General features: G+C 37.6%; 1 protein-coding gene across 1 annotated transcript; it reads left to right on the top strand.

Moving 5' to 3' along the window:
* The first annotated feature begins 1745 nt into the window (after positions 1-1745).
* On the top strand, positions 1746-16622 carry frk (fyn-related Src family tyrosine kinase). Its single transcript, XM_059513309.1, has 8 exons — positions 1746-2588; positions 4846-4967; positions 10634-10794; positions 11118-11286; positions 11366-11524; positions 14787-14968; positions 15508-15673; positions 16060-16622. The coding sequence occupies exons 1-8, from the start codon at positions 2236-2238 to the stop codon at positions 16266-16268; spliced, it is 1521 nt and encodes a 506-aa protein (XP_059369292.1). The 5' UTR covers positions 1746-2235; the 3' UTR covers positions 16269-16622.
* Positions 16623-20399: the final 3777 nt, after the last annotated feature.

Genomic DNA, 20399 nt, shown 5'->3' on the forward strand with positions numbered 1-20399 from the left:
AGGTTGAGCAGCTGGCTGTCTGGTGCAGTCTTAACAACCTGGAGCTGAACACGCTCAAAACAGTGGAGATGACTGTGGACTTTAGGAGAAACCCCCCTGCACTTTTCCCACTCACCATCATGAACAGCACTGTGGCTGCAGTGGAGTCATTCAGATTCCTGGGAACCACCATCTCTCAGGACCTGAAGTGGGACAATCACATTGGCTCCATTGTGAAAAAAGCCCAACAAAGGTTGTACTTCCTTCGCCAGCTGAGGAAGTTTAACCTGCCACAGGAGCTGCTGAAACAGTTCTACTCAGCCGTCATTGAGTCAGTTCTGTGTACTTCAATTACTGTCTGGTTTGGTTCAGCTACAAAATCAGATATCAGAAGACTACAGAGAACTGTTCGGACTGCTGAAAGGATTATTGGTGCTCCTCTGCCCACCCTCCAAGAACTGTACACATCCAGAGTGAGGAAAAGGACTCAGAAAATCACTCTGGATCCCTCACATCCAAGTCACCCCATCTTTGAACTTTTGCCATCTGGCCGGCGCCTCAGAGCCGCAAATACAAGAACAGCAAGGCACAAGAATAGTTTCTTCCCCCAGGCAATCTACCTCATGAACAGTTAAATGTTTCCCACTTAAACTTATGCTTATGCAAAAATGTGCAATATCCTTATATTTATTTGTTACCCCTCCATCCTAGAACATTCCTGCATCTCACTCAATCCTATTCCATTATCATCTATAGCACAATTGTTTATACACTTATTTATTTGCCAATTTGTAATTCTCCTGTAAATTTTTTTTTTTTTTTGTCTGTGTGTTGTTGTCTCTGTTTACTGGAAGCTTATGTCACTAAAACAAATTCCTTGTATGCGCAAGCATACTTGGCAATAAAGCTCTTTCTGATTCTGATTCTGATTCTGATTCAATCTGACTTCGCTGCAGCCTGGAATTGAACTACTGGTTTCATCTGGTCAGAGGAGAACTGGCCCCCCAACTGAGCCTGGTTTCTCCCAAGGTTTTTTTCTCCATTCTGTCACCGATGGAGTTTCGGTTCCTTGCCGCTGTCGCCTCTGGCTTGCTTAGTTGGGGTCACTTCATCTACAGCGATATCGTTGACTTGATTGCAAATAAATGCACAGACACTATTTAACCGAACAGAGATGACATCACTGAATTCAATGATGAACTGCCTTTAACTATCATTTTGCATTATTGACACTGTTTTCCTAATGAATGTTGTTCAGTTGCTTTGACGCAATGTATTTTGTTTAAAGCGCTATATAAATAAAGATGACTTGACTTGACTTGATGATCTAAAAAATAGCAGCTCATTCATATGACTTATATGTAACACATAATAACAGTGATTTCTTGTAAAACAAACAAGCATTACACTGAAAACAGTTAGATGAATATGTATGATGTTACACTTGACTAAAGGGGGAAAAATATATGCTGATTTTAAACAAAACAATTTTGGGGAAGTTACATCGATTTATGGAGTAGACTACTTTGATGTTCTTTTAACAATTTAACAGAATTTAAGTTGATTTTGAAAATAAGAATGAATTTAAACTGGGGAAAATAATGATCATTTTATTAAGATTGCCCCACCTCGTGGTAATGGTACTGAAACAGATCAGTGTACCTTAATTGGGGTTTTCTAAGTAGCCTATTAAAGATAGCACTCATAGCAGCATACTTTTTTTTTTTTTACAATTAAAAGTTGTACAAATTGGTGCAGGTGTATTGAAACAGACTGCTTTTGACATTGACAAATTAGTTATTTTTCCGTGTTTTCGTTTAGCTTACTAGCTTGAAAATTGAGTTAATCATTGCGTAATGTGGCCAGCATTGGAGAGAGTCAGTCCTGGTCTGAAGAAACAACAGCTCACAATCCAGTATCTGTTCATTCAGGAGCTCGTCTAAAAACATTCAGCCTTCTCAGGGTTTTAAACTTTTTAAGTTTTTGTAAAAGGGCATCTGCTTTGACGGGACCGAGGAGCGGAGAATGATCTCGAACTCTATCAGGGGAATGTGACCAGGAAATGTGAACAGATTTTTGACTGCAAGCAATAAATCGCCTGCTTTCCTGTCGACAGTGCTGTGCTATCTCGTGTCATCGGTCAAAGCGTTTTCACCTGCTCACAGAATGGAATGAAAACCTTATGATCACTGAAATGCGATATACTGCTTCAGTTTAACTTGATATACAAATACGGGACTGTTTGACAACTTCACGATGGAAGACTTAAGAGAGAGGTTCATACTGTGCTGCCAAAGTACTTTCCCGTGTTTCAGAGATCCGGCGAACAGTACCTCATCTTACACCGAGAAACGACAAATTGAAGTGATAACTAATCCATTTACAACCCCGACACCTGTGGAGAAGCCCGGCTACGTTTACATCGCGCTGTACGACTACACGGCGCGCACGGAGAATGATTTGAGCTTTAACGCTGGGGATAAACTGGAGCCACTCAGGAGAGAGGAAGACTGGTGGTACGCGAGAGGAATCACCGGGATTTCGGCGAACAAAGAGGGCTACATTCCTGCGAATTATGTTGCAGCCGTAGAAAGCCTCGATGCTGAGCCGTAAGTTTGTGGCACTTCTGTAAGCAAAGAAACCCTTGGCTGAAAATGTCATTTCATATGTGTAGCACAATGTGTTTTTTGTTTTTGTTTGTTTTTTTAAAATTAGATTATTGGGGTAACCGGGGATTATTAGTGTGGTTTGGAAGTCCCATAATTATTGTAATGTATACCAATGTATTGTACTGCGCGCATAGACCCTGACAGCTGGCAACAGACTCTGTTTCTGCAGAATTAATGTGGTTAAAGTTCAGGAAGTACTACAATGTTGAGCCTGTTAATGATTCCTAAGCTTTGTGCACTGTATAGGTGTCATAAATTGATAAAAAAGTGCATAGTGTAAAATATAACATTATATATATATATATATATATATATATATATATATATATATATATACATACATACATAGATTGATGTTTGCCTACAAAACTACCACTGGCTCTGCACCCATTTACCTAAATGTGTTACTTCAGACTTATGTGCCCTGAACGTCGCTTGATTGTGCCATCCCAAAGAAGCACAGTCACTTTTACAGACTTTTAAATTAAATGTTCCCTCCTGGTGGAATGACCTCCCCAACTCAATCCGGACAGCTGAGTCCTTAGCCATCTTCAAGAATCGGCTTAAAACACATCTCTTCCATCTTTATTTGACCCTCTAACTTTAACACTCACTATTCTAATTCTATTCTTAAAAAAAATCTAACTACCTTTCTAATCTTTTTTTATTCTATTTTATTTTAATTTATTATGCAATTGTGTGTGTGTGTGTGTGTATGTGTAAAGACCTCTAACACTAGCTTGCTCTATTCTTTTTTTATTCTATCTGTTTTCTTTATATTATATTATTTAAAATCCCATGCTAGGTGTACTGTGTTAACCTAACTGAAACTTGTTACAGCACTTATATATCATTGCTCTTTTTGTTGTTTTTGATTGCTTCCACCGTCCTCATTTGTTAGTCTCTTTGGATAAAAGCGTCTGCTAAATGAGTGTGTGTGTATGTGTGTGTATATATATATATATATATATATATATATATATATATCAGGGGAATATGACCAGGAAATATATATATTTGACATTCAATCATTTAGCAGATGCTTTTATCCAAAGGGACTTACAAATGAGGACAGTGGAAGCAATCGGATCAATAAGATAACAACAATAGTATACAAGTGCCATGACAAGACTCAGTTAGTCTAGTACAGAACACATAGCCCGGTTGGTTTTTTATTTTTTATAAGAATATGAAAGACAAGAAAAGAAAAGTGCTACTATTAGTTGGTTAAGTGCTGTCGAAAAAGATGAGTCATTAGATGTTTTTTGAAAATGAGTAAAGACTCGGCTGTTCGAATTGAGATTGGGAGGTCATTCCACCAGCTGGGCACAGTCCAGGTTAAATATGTCATGTCGTGTGATCAGATCTCTATGCTTTGTATGTCAATCTGGCATGCTAAATAGTTTCTGACGAAAGGACTTTGTTAGAGTTAACTTTCCAGTTTTTCCAGGTCTGTCATCAACAACATAATGAGCTTGAGTGTGAATGTTTTGTAGCAATTTTAAATTATTTATTTATTTATTAGGTTATTGTGCTGCTGATGTGTGACAGCACCATGTGTCAGCAGATATTAAGCTGAATATGATATCGGTGTTGAAAGATTTAGAGGGAACGTACTGGACACAAGGTGTCTTCATAAGCTTTGTGTATGTTACAACAATCATAAACACCAAGTCAGCCAAAAGTTGGTTTATAATATATGAATTTCACATAGTCTTTATTTGAACATACTCAATTGTTGTCCAAGTCTGGACCCTAAATTACCCCAGTGCTTCTCAACTGGTTTTGTTTTAGAAGTTAAAAAGTCCATGACATTAAACTGGGAATGAAGGCGTATACAGCAAATTACTAATATAAATTCTACATAAGTAAACGTAAACATCTTTTTAAAAAACACTGAAATGTATTAACATTATTGTAAGCTGCATAGGTACAACAATATGCAAAATTCTAGGAAAAGTGACAAAAAATAGGAAAAGTAACTTTGTAAATGCTTTAAACAACAGCAGAACAGTGATATTCAAAAAAAAAAAAAATTGGTTTAATTGTTTTCTCATTATTTTTAAATGATCCATGATTTGGGTTTGTTGTATTTTATTAATTGCATTTTGTATCTTTTTTTTCTTTGGTAAAATTCAGTGTTTGACTGCTGGCTGATTTTTAGCTCACATAACGTTGTGATTCTCTTCCACTGCAGATGGTATTTTCCAGAAACAAAGCGCTTGGAGGCCGAAAAGATGTTGATGTCTCAAGAGAACAAGAATGGAGCTTTTCTAATCAGAAACTGTGAAAGCCAGGAAGGAGAGCACTCACTCTCAGGTACATGTGACGTCAAAAATAAAAAGTATGTTGCTCTCAGATCAGAAGACATTTTGTCAAAGTTTGACATCATTTGGCTTATATCACAAACACTTGAAATATTGGTATCTTTTATCTACTATGCAGTCCAAGAATATACAACATATTTTTGTGTTTCTCAGGACTCAAACCTGCAGAACTTGTTGGCTATGGTCACATGATCTATCACGTCACACAGCTTCACATGTATCAGCATATCTTTGCAAACCCTCTGTGTGAAAAGTAAAAAAAAAAAAGACATTCCATAGAATGTAAACATTACATAGAACACAGAAACCCTAGTTAGTCCAGGTGATATGTGAAAGTAATGTTAATCTTTTTTCATAAAAGCATGAAACTTGGTACACTTTGTGTAGTTTACAGCCATTGTAAAAACATATTTCCGGAACCAAACATAACACAGAAAAGGTGATGTCTACCCCCATTTGGATGGTCAAGGATTACAATCAGGGCCTAAAATTAAAACACCACGCCAAATGCGAGTAAAAATAAGTGTTGGTGAGTCAGTTGCCAGTTGGCGGGTACAACTTTAACAAAATTATATGAAGTGAAAACAACAGCCAGTTTTTAAAGAGATTCACTGTTTCTGACATAGGCAAATAAAGTAATCTTTTCCGAAGACAAGAACATCGTGATTATAGCGGTTCTGTCATAAGCGACAAGAGTGAATCAAATAATAGGATACAAACAGACTGAAAAGGTCAGAGCAGTGATGGCCAGCTTGTCCCTAGACACAGTTCTAATAACTTTTACCTGTGAAGATATTGCTGCTTCATTTCGGAAGATTCATTTTGAGAAAGATTACAATGGAATCTCAGAAGATGCAGACTGAACTTTCAAAACATATTTCATATAAACTTAATTTACAATCACTCTCTGGGGCCAGAGTTGTCTATTATGCTCTCCACAAGGGGAAAGCCAGAGTCCTGCATGTGGGCGGGTACACGCACAAGCACGGGCAGGTTGTGGGTCCAATAACCAAGACTATTTTGACTCGGCCCAGTACATGCTGAGCAGTGTAGCCACTCGCACTGCCACTGATTGACAGCTGTAGTCTGATTGTATTAAAGGTAGCATTTTTTGCTTGCTTTCTGTAATTAATCTAATCACAATTTGAATAAAACTTTTAATAAGCGAGTTTTATCTACCTCATGTAGGAGATTTAATGCTGGTGCATGTCCCAGTTTTTATGTCAAATGTGTCGTGTATGGGATTAAATTAGTGTGGCTGTCAGATAATGTGTTGGGTCTTCTGTTAAGTACTGCGATTGTGGAAAGATCATTTCACCAGCCAGGAAAGGTGAATGAAAATGCCTCTCTGTGATGTTCCCATGAGGCATTGCTTACTTACAGACTTATTGAAGAAATGTAGATTTGTAAGAGTGGGGAGGAAGTAGGTGAGGGTGCTGAGCCTGTGGCTGTTCTTTACTCAAACATCAAAGTCTTGAACTTGATGCACACTGAAACCAGTAGCTAGTGCAGGGAGGTAAAGTGAGTTGTGACATGGGCTCTTTTGGGCTCATGGAAGACCAGTTGTGCCAGTGCATTCAGAATCATTTGTCGAGGTTCAATTGTCAAAAGTGGCAGCTAGATCCAGCTAAATAAGAACTGATGATTTGGAATCAGCTTTCGCAATCTGCAGGACTATACTTAATGACAGTAAAGCAGTCGCTGCTGAAACCTGATCAGTTAACATTCAGTTGGTCATTCTGTGAAAGAAATCATGTAACTGTGTCTATAAGGGTGTGAACCAAATGGTCCATTCCATTAGAATAACAAAGGAACAGCATTCCCTGGGAACGTCTTGTAGATTGCAGGATTTCCAGTCGGAAGGTCCTAACAGTATCTGTTGTTTCTAGCCCTTTTGTTTTCAGGTATAAAATCCTATCCCACAGATAGAACTTTGGGAAAAGCTAGGATTCATACAAGGGTTAAGATTGTTTGAAAGAAGACATGCTAATACCGCTACTGAAATCTAGTACATTGGTGAGCCACCCAAAAGACTGCTCAACAAAAATACAGTAAAGATGATGATACACGTGGCAACTTTTTAGGCTAGGTTGCACTGGCCTGTCTAGACAGATATTGTCTTGACAAGAAGTTAAAGTGGATCATAAAGTTTCAGTTTATGTATTTACATCCAGAGATGAGAAATGGGTATGGGAGAGAAGAGAGGAGGATACTACAGAGGAAAAAAAGGTGACGTCTCAGGTCTCCAGGTCTCAGTCAAGCCCAAGATACTACTTTCTACTTTGTTGACAGTTGACTAAAAATTCCAGAGACCTACAGATAATGAGAGTTGCAGCAGAAGAGGTGCAGATGGGACAGAGTTTAGCAAGATTGCGTTGCCGTCTGTGTGTGATGTTCGAGCAGGGGTGGTGAACGTCGGTCCTGGAGAGCCGAAGCCCTGCAGAGTTTTGCTCCAACCCTAATCTAACACAAGACAAAAGGGAACTTGAGCACTGATGGTATCCATTGCATCCTCTGGTGCTCATGGAAGGGTAAACTGTTCATGAAAAAGAATTTGGAAAAAATCCAGGTCCAGGCACTTAGTGGGATGCAAAAGTTAAAAAGCCTTTATTCTTTAAAAGGGCTAAAGCATAAAACACCAACGTGTATCGGCCCACTGGCCTTCATCAGGATGAAGGCTAAATAAATAAAGGTAAAAAAATAAACAGGGTGCTATATAAATAAAGGTGACTAGAAAGCTACAGGCAGGTGAGTTTTAATTAGGGTTGGAGCTGAACTCTGCAGGGCTGTGCTACTCCAGGACCAGAGTTTCGCCACCCCTGTGTTAGAGCATTGTTGAGAGAGACCAAGAATGTATTAGAAACACACTACTGCCTACCCGACTCTGCCTGAGAGGTACTGTAAGAAAAAAACAATTGAGGTGATGATTTTTTTTATATCTCTTAAACATATGACTGTATTCTTGAAAACAATCTTTTATTGTACTATTGAATAAAATATTATTTTGGTTTGTGGCGGGCATTCTGATGCAGGTGGATGCTGCACATTGGTGGTGGTTGAGCAAATTCCCCCTTCCAAGTAAAGCGCTTTCAGTACCCATAAAGGTGCTAAATAAATGTAAAACAATTATAATTAAAACAATATTTTATTGTACTATTGAGTAAAAAACTATACAAAAAAACATGGACTTTTCTTTAAAACGCTGTGATACTGTGATGATCAGATACTGTTATTTCCATCTCATATTGCTGATTTCACCATTAACTCTTCAGTCTTCAGTTTCTTTAGTCATTGATCTACATTTGTTTATGCTAAAATGTGGATGTGAAGTTACATGTAGCTGTCATCAAAAGCACAACTGAAATTGAATTTGAAATGTGTGTTGTTTTTTGTTTAACCAAGGCTGGTGTATCTGCTTCCTGGTTTGTAACAAGAAAGATAAAGATATGTTTCCTCATTCCAGAGTCTTTGAGTCATGATTGACATTTGAAGATCATGAGAGTTAAACCTACGATGAGGACTCTGGCCAGGCTGCCTGGTTATAGCAACAGCCAATATAATCAGCCATCATTTGTTTGAGACTACGTTATCGCGACAACAATTTAGTAAAAAACTGAATTTTTTTTGTACGTTTTGCAACGTTTTCAAATTGATTCATGTTTAGACATATCCACAAAAACGGCTAAAACGCAGTATTGCATGTACCAGGCCAGTAGTTGGTGCTGTCACCTTATAAGTAAACAGTACCTGTAGGGAAGTGATGATTATATGATGTATATGATGTATCTCTGCTGTTGGTTGTAATATTGGTGAAGTAAATCCACACTTTGCTGAAGAAGCGTTAGCAAACTCTTGAGCAGGAACAACAGTACCATGTACTCATTGTGTATGTTTGTTCGCACTTGCCTTTAAAATTGACATGTACTATGCCTGTCTGAAATGCGCTAGGCTTTTTGTCCTTCTTATACTGTACCAGACAAATACATGCATGCGTTGCACGTTTTGCTTGCTTAAGTGTTTCTGTATTATATGAGTGGATTTGGATATAAATCGCAACACGTTTCGGCGAAGAAAAAAAAAGACATTTATTTGTGAAAATACCACAATTAGGAGATTTATAAGGAGTGGTTACCAGCATTATTACAGCAAAGCGCGTTATTCCAGCTCTAAGACGCTGCAATGGAACAGCTCTAATCCTATTAAATTATAGATGTTGAACCACGGAGCAAAAAAATAAAAATTGTGAACAAAGCAAGCAACAAAACCTTGTAAAATATATTTTAATTGGCATAATTAAGTGTGAAAATAACCAAAGGATATAAAGTCAACCAAAAATTAAGAGATGATACAAACTCCTAGAGGACCTCAGATGATGCTATCCCTGAAACAACATACAGAACTACCAAAATAAGTGTGATTGCATCATATAAAAATAATTGCTGTTAATAGTGTTCATCGTCAGTTTGATTACGTCTTTAATTGCATTTTCTGTACATTTCTGCCATATGCACATAAACCGATAGTCACAACTGAAGCTGCTACGAAATATTGTAGAAACGTAATTTTATGTAAAGTTGATTTGTATCATAAAAAGCGCTATACAAATAAACTTGAATTGAATTGAAAAATGATGCAGAGACCAGATATGATTTCAGAATATATATGTGTGTGTGTGTGTGTGTGTGTGTGTGTGTGTGTGTGTGTGTAAGTGAGGATAGCAAAATAAAGTAAACTGTGACTAATTATACCAAACAATTCTTCATACAGTGGACTACCAGTAAAACCGATTCAAATTTGGGACCAAAGTCTGGGAAAAAGATTGAAGTTCAGATTTGCATGAACCTGGATGACAGCATGCCCAGGAGACTACAGGCAGTCATTAATGCTATGAGTATTAATAGTCATACTAACAGCTGTCTGAATAATTTTGAGTTGATTGTAATCTATCACATACCTTTCTATCAAAGTTTTCAAATATTATCAAGCTGAATTTGTTCTGACACCGCTTAACTCAGAGTTCTTGTCATATTTTATTACCATCTTCTAAACTATAGAGAATTATGACTTAAACTGTGATTAATGTGAGAAAGGTTGAAGTTGTCTGAATAAATTTAGGTTTGACTGTATCTATTTAATAAATGAAGTTAGCCAGCTAAAGTAACACTATACATACTCTTTTGGTTTCTATACCCAATAATTAAAAAGTTTGTCAGTGAACAACAGCTCTGTGTAGATAATGCTGCTCCATGTGAAAGCACGCAGGTGATGAAGATTTACAGCTGATTACAGAACCGGCTTTACTTACAAGATGTGCATTAAATATCAATTTTGTTGTGCAGCCCTAGTGCAGTGCATGTATGGCCTAAATAAATATCTTATGTTTGGGAGTGATTTAGAAAGACAATGTGCTTTTTATTATTTTATATAGGTATTTTATTATAGGCCTTTTATTATAGGCCTAAGTATTTTTTTCTAACCCAACAGTCTCAACAATTACCAGCATGTTTATATCTTATACCTACATAGGGGTACTGAATAGGTACACTATAATTACAAAAATGTTATGCTGTAAATTCTGTACTTGCGCAGTACTTTGCGGGTTGTAATCTAAAACATTACCAAGTGAGGTCCTTGATATGCTGTCTGTCTGTATTGCAGTGCTGGACAACGGAAAAGTGAAGCATTATAAGATCAGAAGGCATGATAATGGTGGCTACTTCGTGTCAAGGATTCGTAGTTTTTTCACATTGAAAGAACTAGTGGAGCACTACTCCAATGAGGATGGCCTCTCTGTTCGTTTGGCAGAACCCTGCAAAAAAGTGTGTAACATTTAATTCAAGTTTATTTGTATAGCGCTTTTTACAATACAAATCGTAATTTACTATTACATCAGTTATTTTTCTGAATAAAACAAAAACATTGAAGGGCTCATTAAACAATAATAATTGGCTGACTGTACATACTTTCTCACTTGATACATAAATAAATAATCAGACGTTCAAAGAAATTATACAAAAGTCTTTGACCGCAGAACACCGCAACTGACCAGTTAAAATAATATTCCACAGAATTGTACAGGATACTATCAAATATTAAATTCAATGCATATTTCCTTGCTTTTGTGTGTGTGTGTGGGATGTAGACAATGGCTCCAGAGACACATGGTCTATCTTACGACACTGTGGATCAGTGGGAGATCCCACGTTCCTCTCTAGAACTCTTGAAGAAGTTGGGAGCAGGGCAGTTTGGTGAGGTCTTTGAAGGCATATGGAATGGCAGCACAGCCGTCGCTGTCAAAACACTCAAACCAGGTACACACACAAACAGAGACAAGATGGATACACATGCATGCACATGGCTTGCTGTACTGTACATCTGTATGTTTGATAGGAACTATGGATCCAAAAGACTTCCTGCAAGAAGCTCAGATCATGAAGAAGCTCCGTCATGCCAAACTGATCCAGCTCTATGCTGTCTGCACTACGGAAGAGCCCATCTACATCGTCACAGAGCTCATGAGGCACGGGAGCCTTCTAGAATATCTGCAAAGTAAGACACACCCGCACAAGTCTCAAACACTATTATGTCAGGTACTTCCTTTTGATATTGTAATCATGATTGTTCGTTTTGATTAACAGAGTTTACATTAAAACACTTATGTTATGTGGGGCAACTGAATACTGTATTATTGTACAGTACACATCCAAAGCAAGCAACACAAGAAAGCAATATCACAAACAATAACTGATTTCTGTGTGTGGCTGGCCGGGTTTTAATAGGACCACAGAGGCTTTTCTGGGAAATCAGCCTCTGAATAGCTTAACTACCTGTGGTAAAATTACTGTAAAGCACTGCTTTCACTGTATAAGGGGTCATTTCTGGACAAGGACAAGAAGAGATGGAGAGAGGGAGGGAGGGAGGGAGAGAGCCTTGTTTACACAGGCTATGCTTTCTTATTGACACATTTTAAAAGTCAGTCATATATGCACTTAGTAGAAGGTATCATGTGGTTGTGCTCATTACAGTAAAGGTGAATATACAGTACAATGCACCTTGCAGAACAAAATAAAAGGGATCATAAAAAAATGCATTAGCTTTTAAAAGGGCTGCAGCAAATTAAAATAATAAATCTTAAAATAAAAAATATTTACACATTCTTCACGTAAAAACTGTTTGGACACGAGGTAAGGGAAAAGTCTGGAATACCATCATTAAGATTATAGTGAGATTCATGATTAATAAATATACATTTCTTTCATCAGCATATTTTGGGTTTAAAATGCCTTACGGGGGTTCAAATTTTCCAATTCTGGGTGGAGCTCTGGGGCAGTTGGGGGCATTCACCCAACCCTATTAGGCTTTCATTCAAGTCGAGTCAAGTCACCTTTATTTATATAGCACTTTTAACAATACAAAACTCCATTGGTGACAGAATGGAGAAAAAACCTTGGGAGGAACCAGGCTCAGTCAGGGGTCAGTTCTCCTCTGACCAGACGAAACCAGCAGTTCAATTCCAGGCTGCAGCAAAGTCAGATTGTGCAGAGGACTCATCTAGTTCCTGTGGTCTTGTCCCGGTGGCCGTCTAGGAGACAGGGGGCCTGTACCATGAAGCTAGATTAGCTGGCTAGCCAGTTAAGTTTCAGGCTAGTCTGCACCAATCCTGGGTTTTAGGTACCACGGGAGTGGCTTGGCTTTTAGCGGCATTCATTTCCATAGTAACTTACACTCCACGGCTAACCTGCTCCGGGGCAGGATATGTTCTGGGTTAAAGATCCCAAACTGAAGTTGGACCAATCAGATGTGAGAAAAATGACACATGTCGGACACAAAGTCAGTCCAGTTCATCTTGCTCCAAACTAAAGGTCACTAAGTCTGGCTTTAATGATAATGATAATCATTTTATGATTTATATAATTTATTGTGATTCATATTATTATTATTATTTATCTTTTACACACAAGCAATTTTAGCTTAACGGTTATTATAAATAGTTTGTTTTAAATAAATATGAATGTATATAGATCATGTAATAGCTGTAGTATCAAAAGATTGCACTTTTTTAAAAATTAAAAAAACTGACCTTACATCTATCACTATATATTTTCAAATGTATAAACTAAGTTAACAAGTTTCACTTGTCACTTCACTGATAGAGAAAGATTATTTATTTTATTTGTCCTCCTTCATTTTTCATATAAGGTTTACATTTTTCTAGGGCTGCAACTAACGATTATTTTGATAATCGATTAATCTGTCGATTATTTTTACGATTAATCGGTTTATGTATTTATATTTTAGTTTTTTCCATTTTTTTCCCAAGTAAATTATTAATAAATGGTCTTTATCCTTCAGCATATATATTTTATTATTATTTTAACCATTTTGCACTGTCATATCCTCATCAAAAATATACCTGGAGTTGTTTTATTGTGTTAGTAATCCTTTGTTGAACTCTTCTGCAATCAAAACACTGACCCATACTCTAGCAAATTTCACAAGGAGATTTCAAATAATGTTTTCACCATGGCAGTCCTTAGAGCTCCTAAAGTAGTTTAACATCCCGAACAAAGCTTATTAAGGAATCTTTCAGAACATATTTTCACGAAGAATAAGGATAAAACAGAATAAAATTGCAGTGCATTGTATTTTATTATTTACTGGGAAACAGCTTTATAGCTTTTGCTGTGAAATTGTAAACAATCCTTCGAAAAAAGTGCCAATGGCATGAAACCTGAATGGAACTCACAATTTAAAGTAAAATCCATCAGAAGGTTGTCCAGAAAAAAAAATTGGACACACACAAAAAACCTGCTGTGTGAAAAAGAGCAGTGAATACTTAGGAAAAAAAGTGCATTTCAAATATCTTTAAACATTTACCTCTCTCATTCAGTCATAATTAGGCTGCACGACTGAATTTTGAACTGGTAAATGACAAACTGATCACAGAACAGGTTTGTAAAGCTTTAAATGTTAACTGTTAAAAAGCAATGCCCCTGAGGCGTCTGCCTTTGCTAAGCAACCATGACGTGCTCTCTCCTTGAAGACGCGGAAATTTCAGCAACTAAGAGACATGAACCGAGAGAAAACATTACCGTCTCCAGCAGGAGTCTCACGGCTGGAGACGGTAATGTTTTCTCTTGGTTCTCGGTTTCTTAATAACTGCGACTTATAGTCCAGTGCGACTTATACATGTTTTTTTCCTCATCATGACGTATTTTTGGACTTATACGACTTATACTCAGGTGCGACTTATAGTCTGAAAAATACGGTAAATCAAACTTGCTTTGTGTTGCAAGGCTCGTGATTTGCTGTTCCCCAGTGATATCACACATTCATCTGCACGCGCTCCACAAACTCAGGATCAAAGCCTGAGTTGACAAAGAAAGTTGATGAACAGCATCATGGTACCAACAAAGCCGGACTGGAGAGGTTTGGTTTTGTCAACTCAAAACTAATCCTGTAACTCTGAATTTGTTTAGCTACCATCATGGTACAGGCCCAGGGTCTTCACTGGGAATCTGTCTCTGGGGCTCATAGGCTAATGGACAGAAAGAGCAGGCCAATCAGGACCTGGAAAGACTGCTTCAGCTGCCTAATTTCCCAGAACCCTTTCCTCCTGGTTAGGCAGCTTATTTGGAAAGATAATCAGGGCCAGTGTTGTGCAGCTCTCATTCCCCTATTGTGTAAATATTTAGTAGGTTGTTTACCACATAAGTCATAGGTTTTAGAGGTTAGCTTATTCTGAAACCGTAACAAAACAACATCTGACGTGTTATTATATTTATTCCTTTCCCTATATTCTGTCATACAGAAGACAGGGGAGCTTCTCTGCAAATGTCTGATCAGATAGAAATGGGATCCCAAGTGGCATCTGGCATGGCATACCTTGAGCTGCAGAACTACATTCACAGAGATCTTGCGGCACGAAATGTTCTGGTGGGAGATAACAATGTGTGTAAGGTGGCCGACTTTGGTTTGGCACGTGTATTTCAGGTAAGAAATATTCTCAGTTTTTGTAAAAAGGCCTGACCCCTCAGCTTGCCGATGGGGCAGTGGTTCTCAGATGGGCAGGGTTGCCAACTCTCACGCATCTGGCGTGACACTCATGCTTTCAGCATCAATCTCACGCTGAAGTCCAAGCATGAGTGTCATGCCAGATGCGTGAGAGTTGGCAACTTTGAATGGGTTGCCATCCAAAAATGAGTCAAAGATCTGTCACAATAGTGTCACTGACATAAACGCAAATGTTGAACTAAACACATATTAAAGCAAATAATCTTGGCAACATCAAATGTTTTGTGTATTCAGTCAGTTGTTTCAATATTTGGCCCATAGTTTATATTTATTCATTTACAAAATTGACGATTTCCCTATTCAGTCTTTTTCATATCAATACATTTGGATGCTGTTGGGTTTATTCAGTTCCTTGTAATATTATTAAGCAAATCTGTTGAGAACCACTGTATCCACTGATTTTGGCTAAAAGATACAAAAACTGTACTTTTAACTTTCTCACTGCATGATTTCTTTAGATGGAAAATGAGAATGTTTATGAGGCCAAAGAAGGAACCAAGTTTCCAGTGAAATGGACTGCTCCCGAGGCCATCCACGAGAACAAATTCACTATCAAATCTGACGTTTGGTCTTTCGGGGTCCTACTATATGAAATTGTGACATTTGGACAGATGCCTTACCCAAGTACGTCATTCTCATATATAAGTTTGCTTATTTTACCCATCATTATCATACAGAAAAATACTAAGAATTTGTCTAGGCCACAGGGGCACAATCCAGTAGCAAGTAGAAAGTTATGTTGTGATGTAAACTAAAGGCTACTGATTTTTTTTTTTTTTTTTTTTTAAGTTTTTCCAACCTAAATTTTCTGTTTCAGTACTGTACCATACTTGGCCAGTTTATGTTCAATGTACAATCTGGTTCCTATACAAAGTTTATTGTACAAAAATAAACCAAATTTTAAAATGTATTGATATCAGTGAGTACTGCAGCCCCTCCTCACTGAATTGCATTTATTATTCTGTTTTCTCTGTTTCTGGTTTTAATGTTGCTTTTCACTCTTTCTCCAGCCATGACAAACTTTCAGGTGGTACAACAGTTGACCAAAGGCTACAGGATGCCGTGCCCTCTTAACTGCCCAACATTTTTATTTGACATCATGTCCGAATGCTGGAAGGACTCTCCTGCAGACAGACCCACCTTTGAAACTCTGCAATGGAAACTCGAGGACTTCTTTGATATGGATGTCAGCTCTTACGATGACGCAAGCCGCTACTAAAAGACACTGCTGCTTACAAATTTGATGCAACTGCAAATGAGCCAAGTGCAGGGATTTGATGAGCAAGCCTGAGATGCTATTTTAGTATCAAATGAACCAAATGCCTTTATGTATTCTTAATGTTCACATATAATATTCTAAATGCACTCATCAAGAGTTTTCCTATGTACAAACTACTTTTGTTAAAGCTGAAACGTGTAGTCATTTGGATGTTAAAATGCTTTCTCTTATCCAATGGCAGTAGAAAGTTATGGTGTGACATAAACTAAAGGCTACTGACTATTTTTAAAAAGAAAAAATCCCTTCAGTGTTTTCCAACCTAAATTTTCTGTTTCAGTAGGAAATATATATAACAATACTTATATATAAAGGCCAGTTTATTATGTTCAATGTAGTTTTCAGTGTGCGGCGACAACTGGTAACCTGTTTCCCTGGAAAGTGCTTTCAACACTGTCCATTCTGTCATCCAGTGACAAACTGGAGAATGGGTGGAATTGGAAACCAGTTTGCACACAGTCATAATTTATGCAATATCTGTTAATGTTATTGATGCTGATTTTGCACAATCCACAACACAATTCAGCTTTGAATCAAAAATATATTCTGAGCCTTCTTGATTATTTCCTCTTTGCCTTTTTCTGTTCATTCTGTGGATGCATACCTCAGTCTGTATTTGCTGTTGTGTGCATATTATATATCCTAAAGTGGTGGTTTAGTGTCACTTGATTTGCACTCATGCTGGTGCCATGAAACCGATACTATTCAGAAAAAGAGCCTAGGCAGTGTAACGGGGTTAACCTGTTTTATGTTGAACGAGTCACTTCCTGTCAGACTAGCAGCATTACTTGTTCTAAGAGAGGAATGCTCAGAATCCACGACATACATTTGCTCACAGCATTAAGCAAAAAGCACACATTGAGACTAGATTCTCAACCGAGCTTTAGTCAAAACTGTCGTAATTAGATATATTGTACAATACGAAAATAAGCCATGATTCTTGAAAACCTAATCAGTATATGAGAATTATTTCTGAAGGATCATGTGTAATGTAATGGCTGCTGAAAATTGAACAGTATCATATAATTTTTTTATATTAAAATCGAAAGTTTTTTTGTTTAATACTACAATACTACTTTTCTTTAACTGTATTTTCAATCAAATAAATTAAGCCATGGTGAGCATAACATATATTTTTATAAGGTATATTACAGACCCCAAACTTTTGAGTTTAGTGTGCATTTATAAAAATACAGACAAAAAGGTACTGTATGTAAAATACATAAAATTCTTACTCTGTATTTGCATAATATTAGGTTGAAATATATTTTAAATATATTTTTGTAATTCAGTGCAAAATGAATAATGAATTTGCATATCATGTGCACTCAAATAGTGAAATACTTAACAATTATCATGGATTATGATTTATATCCCCACATGGGGGCACTAAAAACCTGAAATTATCAGTTGGGTGTCAAATCACGGTTTGTTTAAAGTAGGGTTCCTCAAATCTTGCCCTGGAGGGCCAATGTGCTGCAGAGTTTCGCTCCAACACTGATCAAACTCACCCACCTGTGATTTTCTAATGAACCTAAAGACACTGATTAGCATGATCAGGAGTGTTTGATTAGGCTTAGAGCTAAACTCTACAAGGAAGTGGATCTCATGGTCCAGATTTGAGGATCCCTGGTTTACAGCCACTGTCAGGTGACTGACCCCCTCACCATTGTTCCCCAGTTTCACAAAGGGTTAAGGCTAGTCCCAGACTTAAATGCATGTTTTAGCTGTCTCAATTTAAAATAACTTGCACTGATATATCTTAAAATAGTTTGGTGCTATTGTTTAATTTCAAGATGCACACCAGTAATGTCTATTTCTAAGGCATTTTTATAAAAGCTGCGTAAATATACAAATTTAACAAATGCCTAGTGCTGGCTTAAGCTAAGCTTTGTCTGTGAAACTGGGCCTGTATCTTTTAAACCAACATACTGTCATTTGTCTTTTTGTCAATACAAACATATATTGGAAAGATGTAAAGATATATATATATATATAGAGAGAGAGAGAGATAGAGAGACATACACATACATACAACAATAACAATAGAATTTGATTCATATTGAAAGTATTGTTGATGTGACAGGATCACTGTTACACTAAGTTATAAGTTATAGACAACATCTTGTTGGACAAGAGAAATAGAGCATGGAGTAATGCTTTTCCCCTTTAATTTCAGCGTATAAGCACGGACTTCACATATTTAACTTTTTTAGAGCAACTACTACTTCTTCTATTTCTTTTGGTAACGCAACACATTCTGTAATGTGTTACATCCTGTAATACATCAGTGCCAATAAAAGGCTTCACATGCACACAACCAAACAGGTGAAGTCAATAAGACATATATTCACATTTGTCACAATTTTATTTCACCTTTAGCCCTACCATTTATAGTCATTTTCATCACATTGACTTTGGGCAAAAAGGTTCATATATGGCCTCTGTGGCTATAACTTGGGGCCAAATAGGTTAATGGAAAGCCTCCATAGCCATGACTTGACCCATAAACCTTAATGGTAACATCCACACAATATCAAATTCTAACATCATTAGACGTTGATCTTTTGGTAGTTTTAGGTTGTGGCTTTAACTAACCAAAATCCAACGTTGAGCCAACGTCATATATATATCATTGTACCTAATTATTTTTCTGTCATTTTAAATTCTAAGCAAAATTCTGTAAAATACAAACAACATCTTTAAATTTACAACTTTGTTAAAGTAGTATAATTAATGGCGCATTATAGTAGTTCTTGTTTTTAACAGGAAAATGGCTATATGATTTATACGGTATTCCTTCTGTTTTCTTAAATTGCATATAATGAAATGAATGTAAAATTACACCAATAGTCTGTAATTAAATATGTAGCCCATTGCATTAAAAGTTTATGTCATGGTTTTGCATGGGTCAGAGTCGGCTCTGGGTAACACAAATCTGGGGTTCTTCAGGATAGTCTAGATCAGTGGTTCTCAGTTCTGGTTCTGTTCTGCACCTGCATTGCGTTAGCACTCGTTAGCTTGTCATTAGCGTTTTCTTTCGAACCTATCGCTGTTTTCTTTTCTCCTCTCTCTCGCTCCAGTTTTCACAAGTTCATCAAACAACTGTGGTAAGAATATTTCATCAAGCACGGTGAGTAATGGCTTCTCCCGCTATTGTTATTTGCACCTTTTGCCACACGTACAGTTTATCTATCTCTGTCGGCGATGAGGGATTCACATGTGATAAATTCAGGGAAATAGTTAGGCTGACAGAGTAGATTTCAGAATTAGAGACACGCACCCAAACTTTAATTGAGGACAGTAAGAATGTTAGGGCTCTAGATACGGCTTTGGATGCATCTAGCTCAGGGATTCCTGTACATTGTTCGGTTCCGGCAACAGAGCCCCTGCAGCAGGGCAACTGGGTGACAGTGAGGCAGCGTAGTCGTGGGTCAAAACACCGCTCTTCTATTCCGATCAAAACATTAAACAGGTTCTCCCCACTCAGTGATGCACCCACTGAGAAACCTGATGAAAGTGCTCTAGTTATTGGTGATTCTATTGTTCGGAACGTGAATATAGAGACACCAGCCACCATAGTCAAATGTTTACCGGGAGCCAGAGTGCCTGACATCTTGGCAAATTTAAAAGTGCTTGCTAATGCTAAACGTAAATACAGTAAGATTGTTATTCATGCCAGCGCTAATGATGTTCGACTTCGCCTGTCAGAGATCCCTAAAAAATAACATTAAAGAGGTGTGTGAGCTTGTAACCACGATGTCAGACACTGTAATATGCTCTGGTCCCCTCCCTGCTTACTGTGGTGACGAGATGCATAGCAGATTGTCATCACTCAATGGCTGGATGTCTAAGTGGTGCCCGCAGAATATAATAGGTTTCATAGACAATTGGACAAGCTTTTGGGCCAGACATGACCTGTTGAAAAGAGATGGTCTTCATCCCTCCTGGGGTGGCACCGCTCTTCTCTCCAGAAATATGGCACATAGTCTTAGAGTTTATATTAGACTAACTGGGGCCCAGGTCAGGAAGCAGACAGACGGACTAAACCGACCGTCTGCTAGCTGCCTCACG

The sequence above is a fragment of the Carassius carassius genome, chromosome 27, assembly GCF_963082965.1.
Source record: "Carassius carassius chromosome 27, fCarCar2.1, whole genome shotgun sequence".
Lineage (NCBI taxonomy): Eukaryota > Metazoa > Chordata > Actinopteri > Cypriniformes > Cyprinidae > Carassius > Carassius carassius.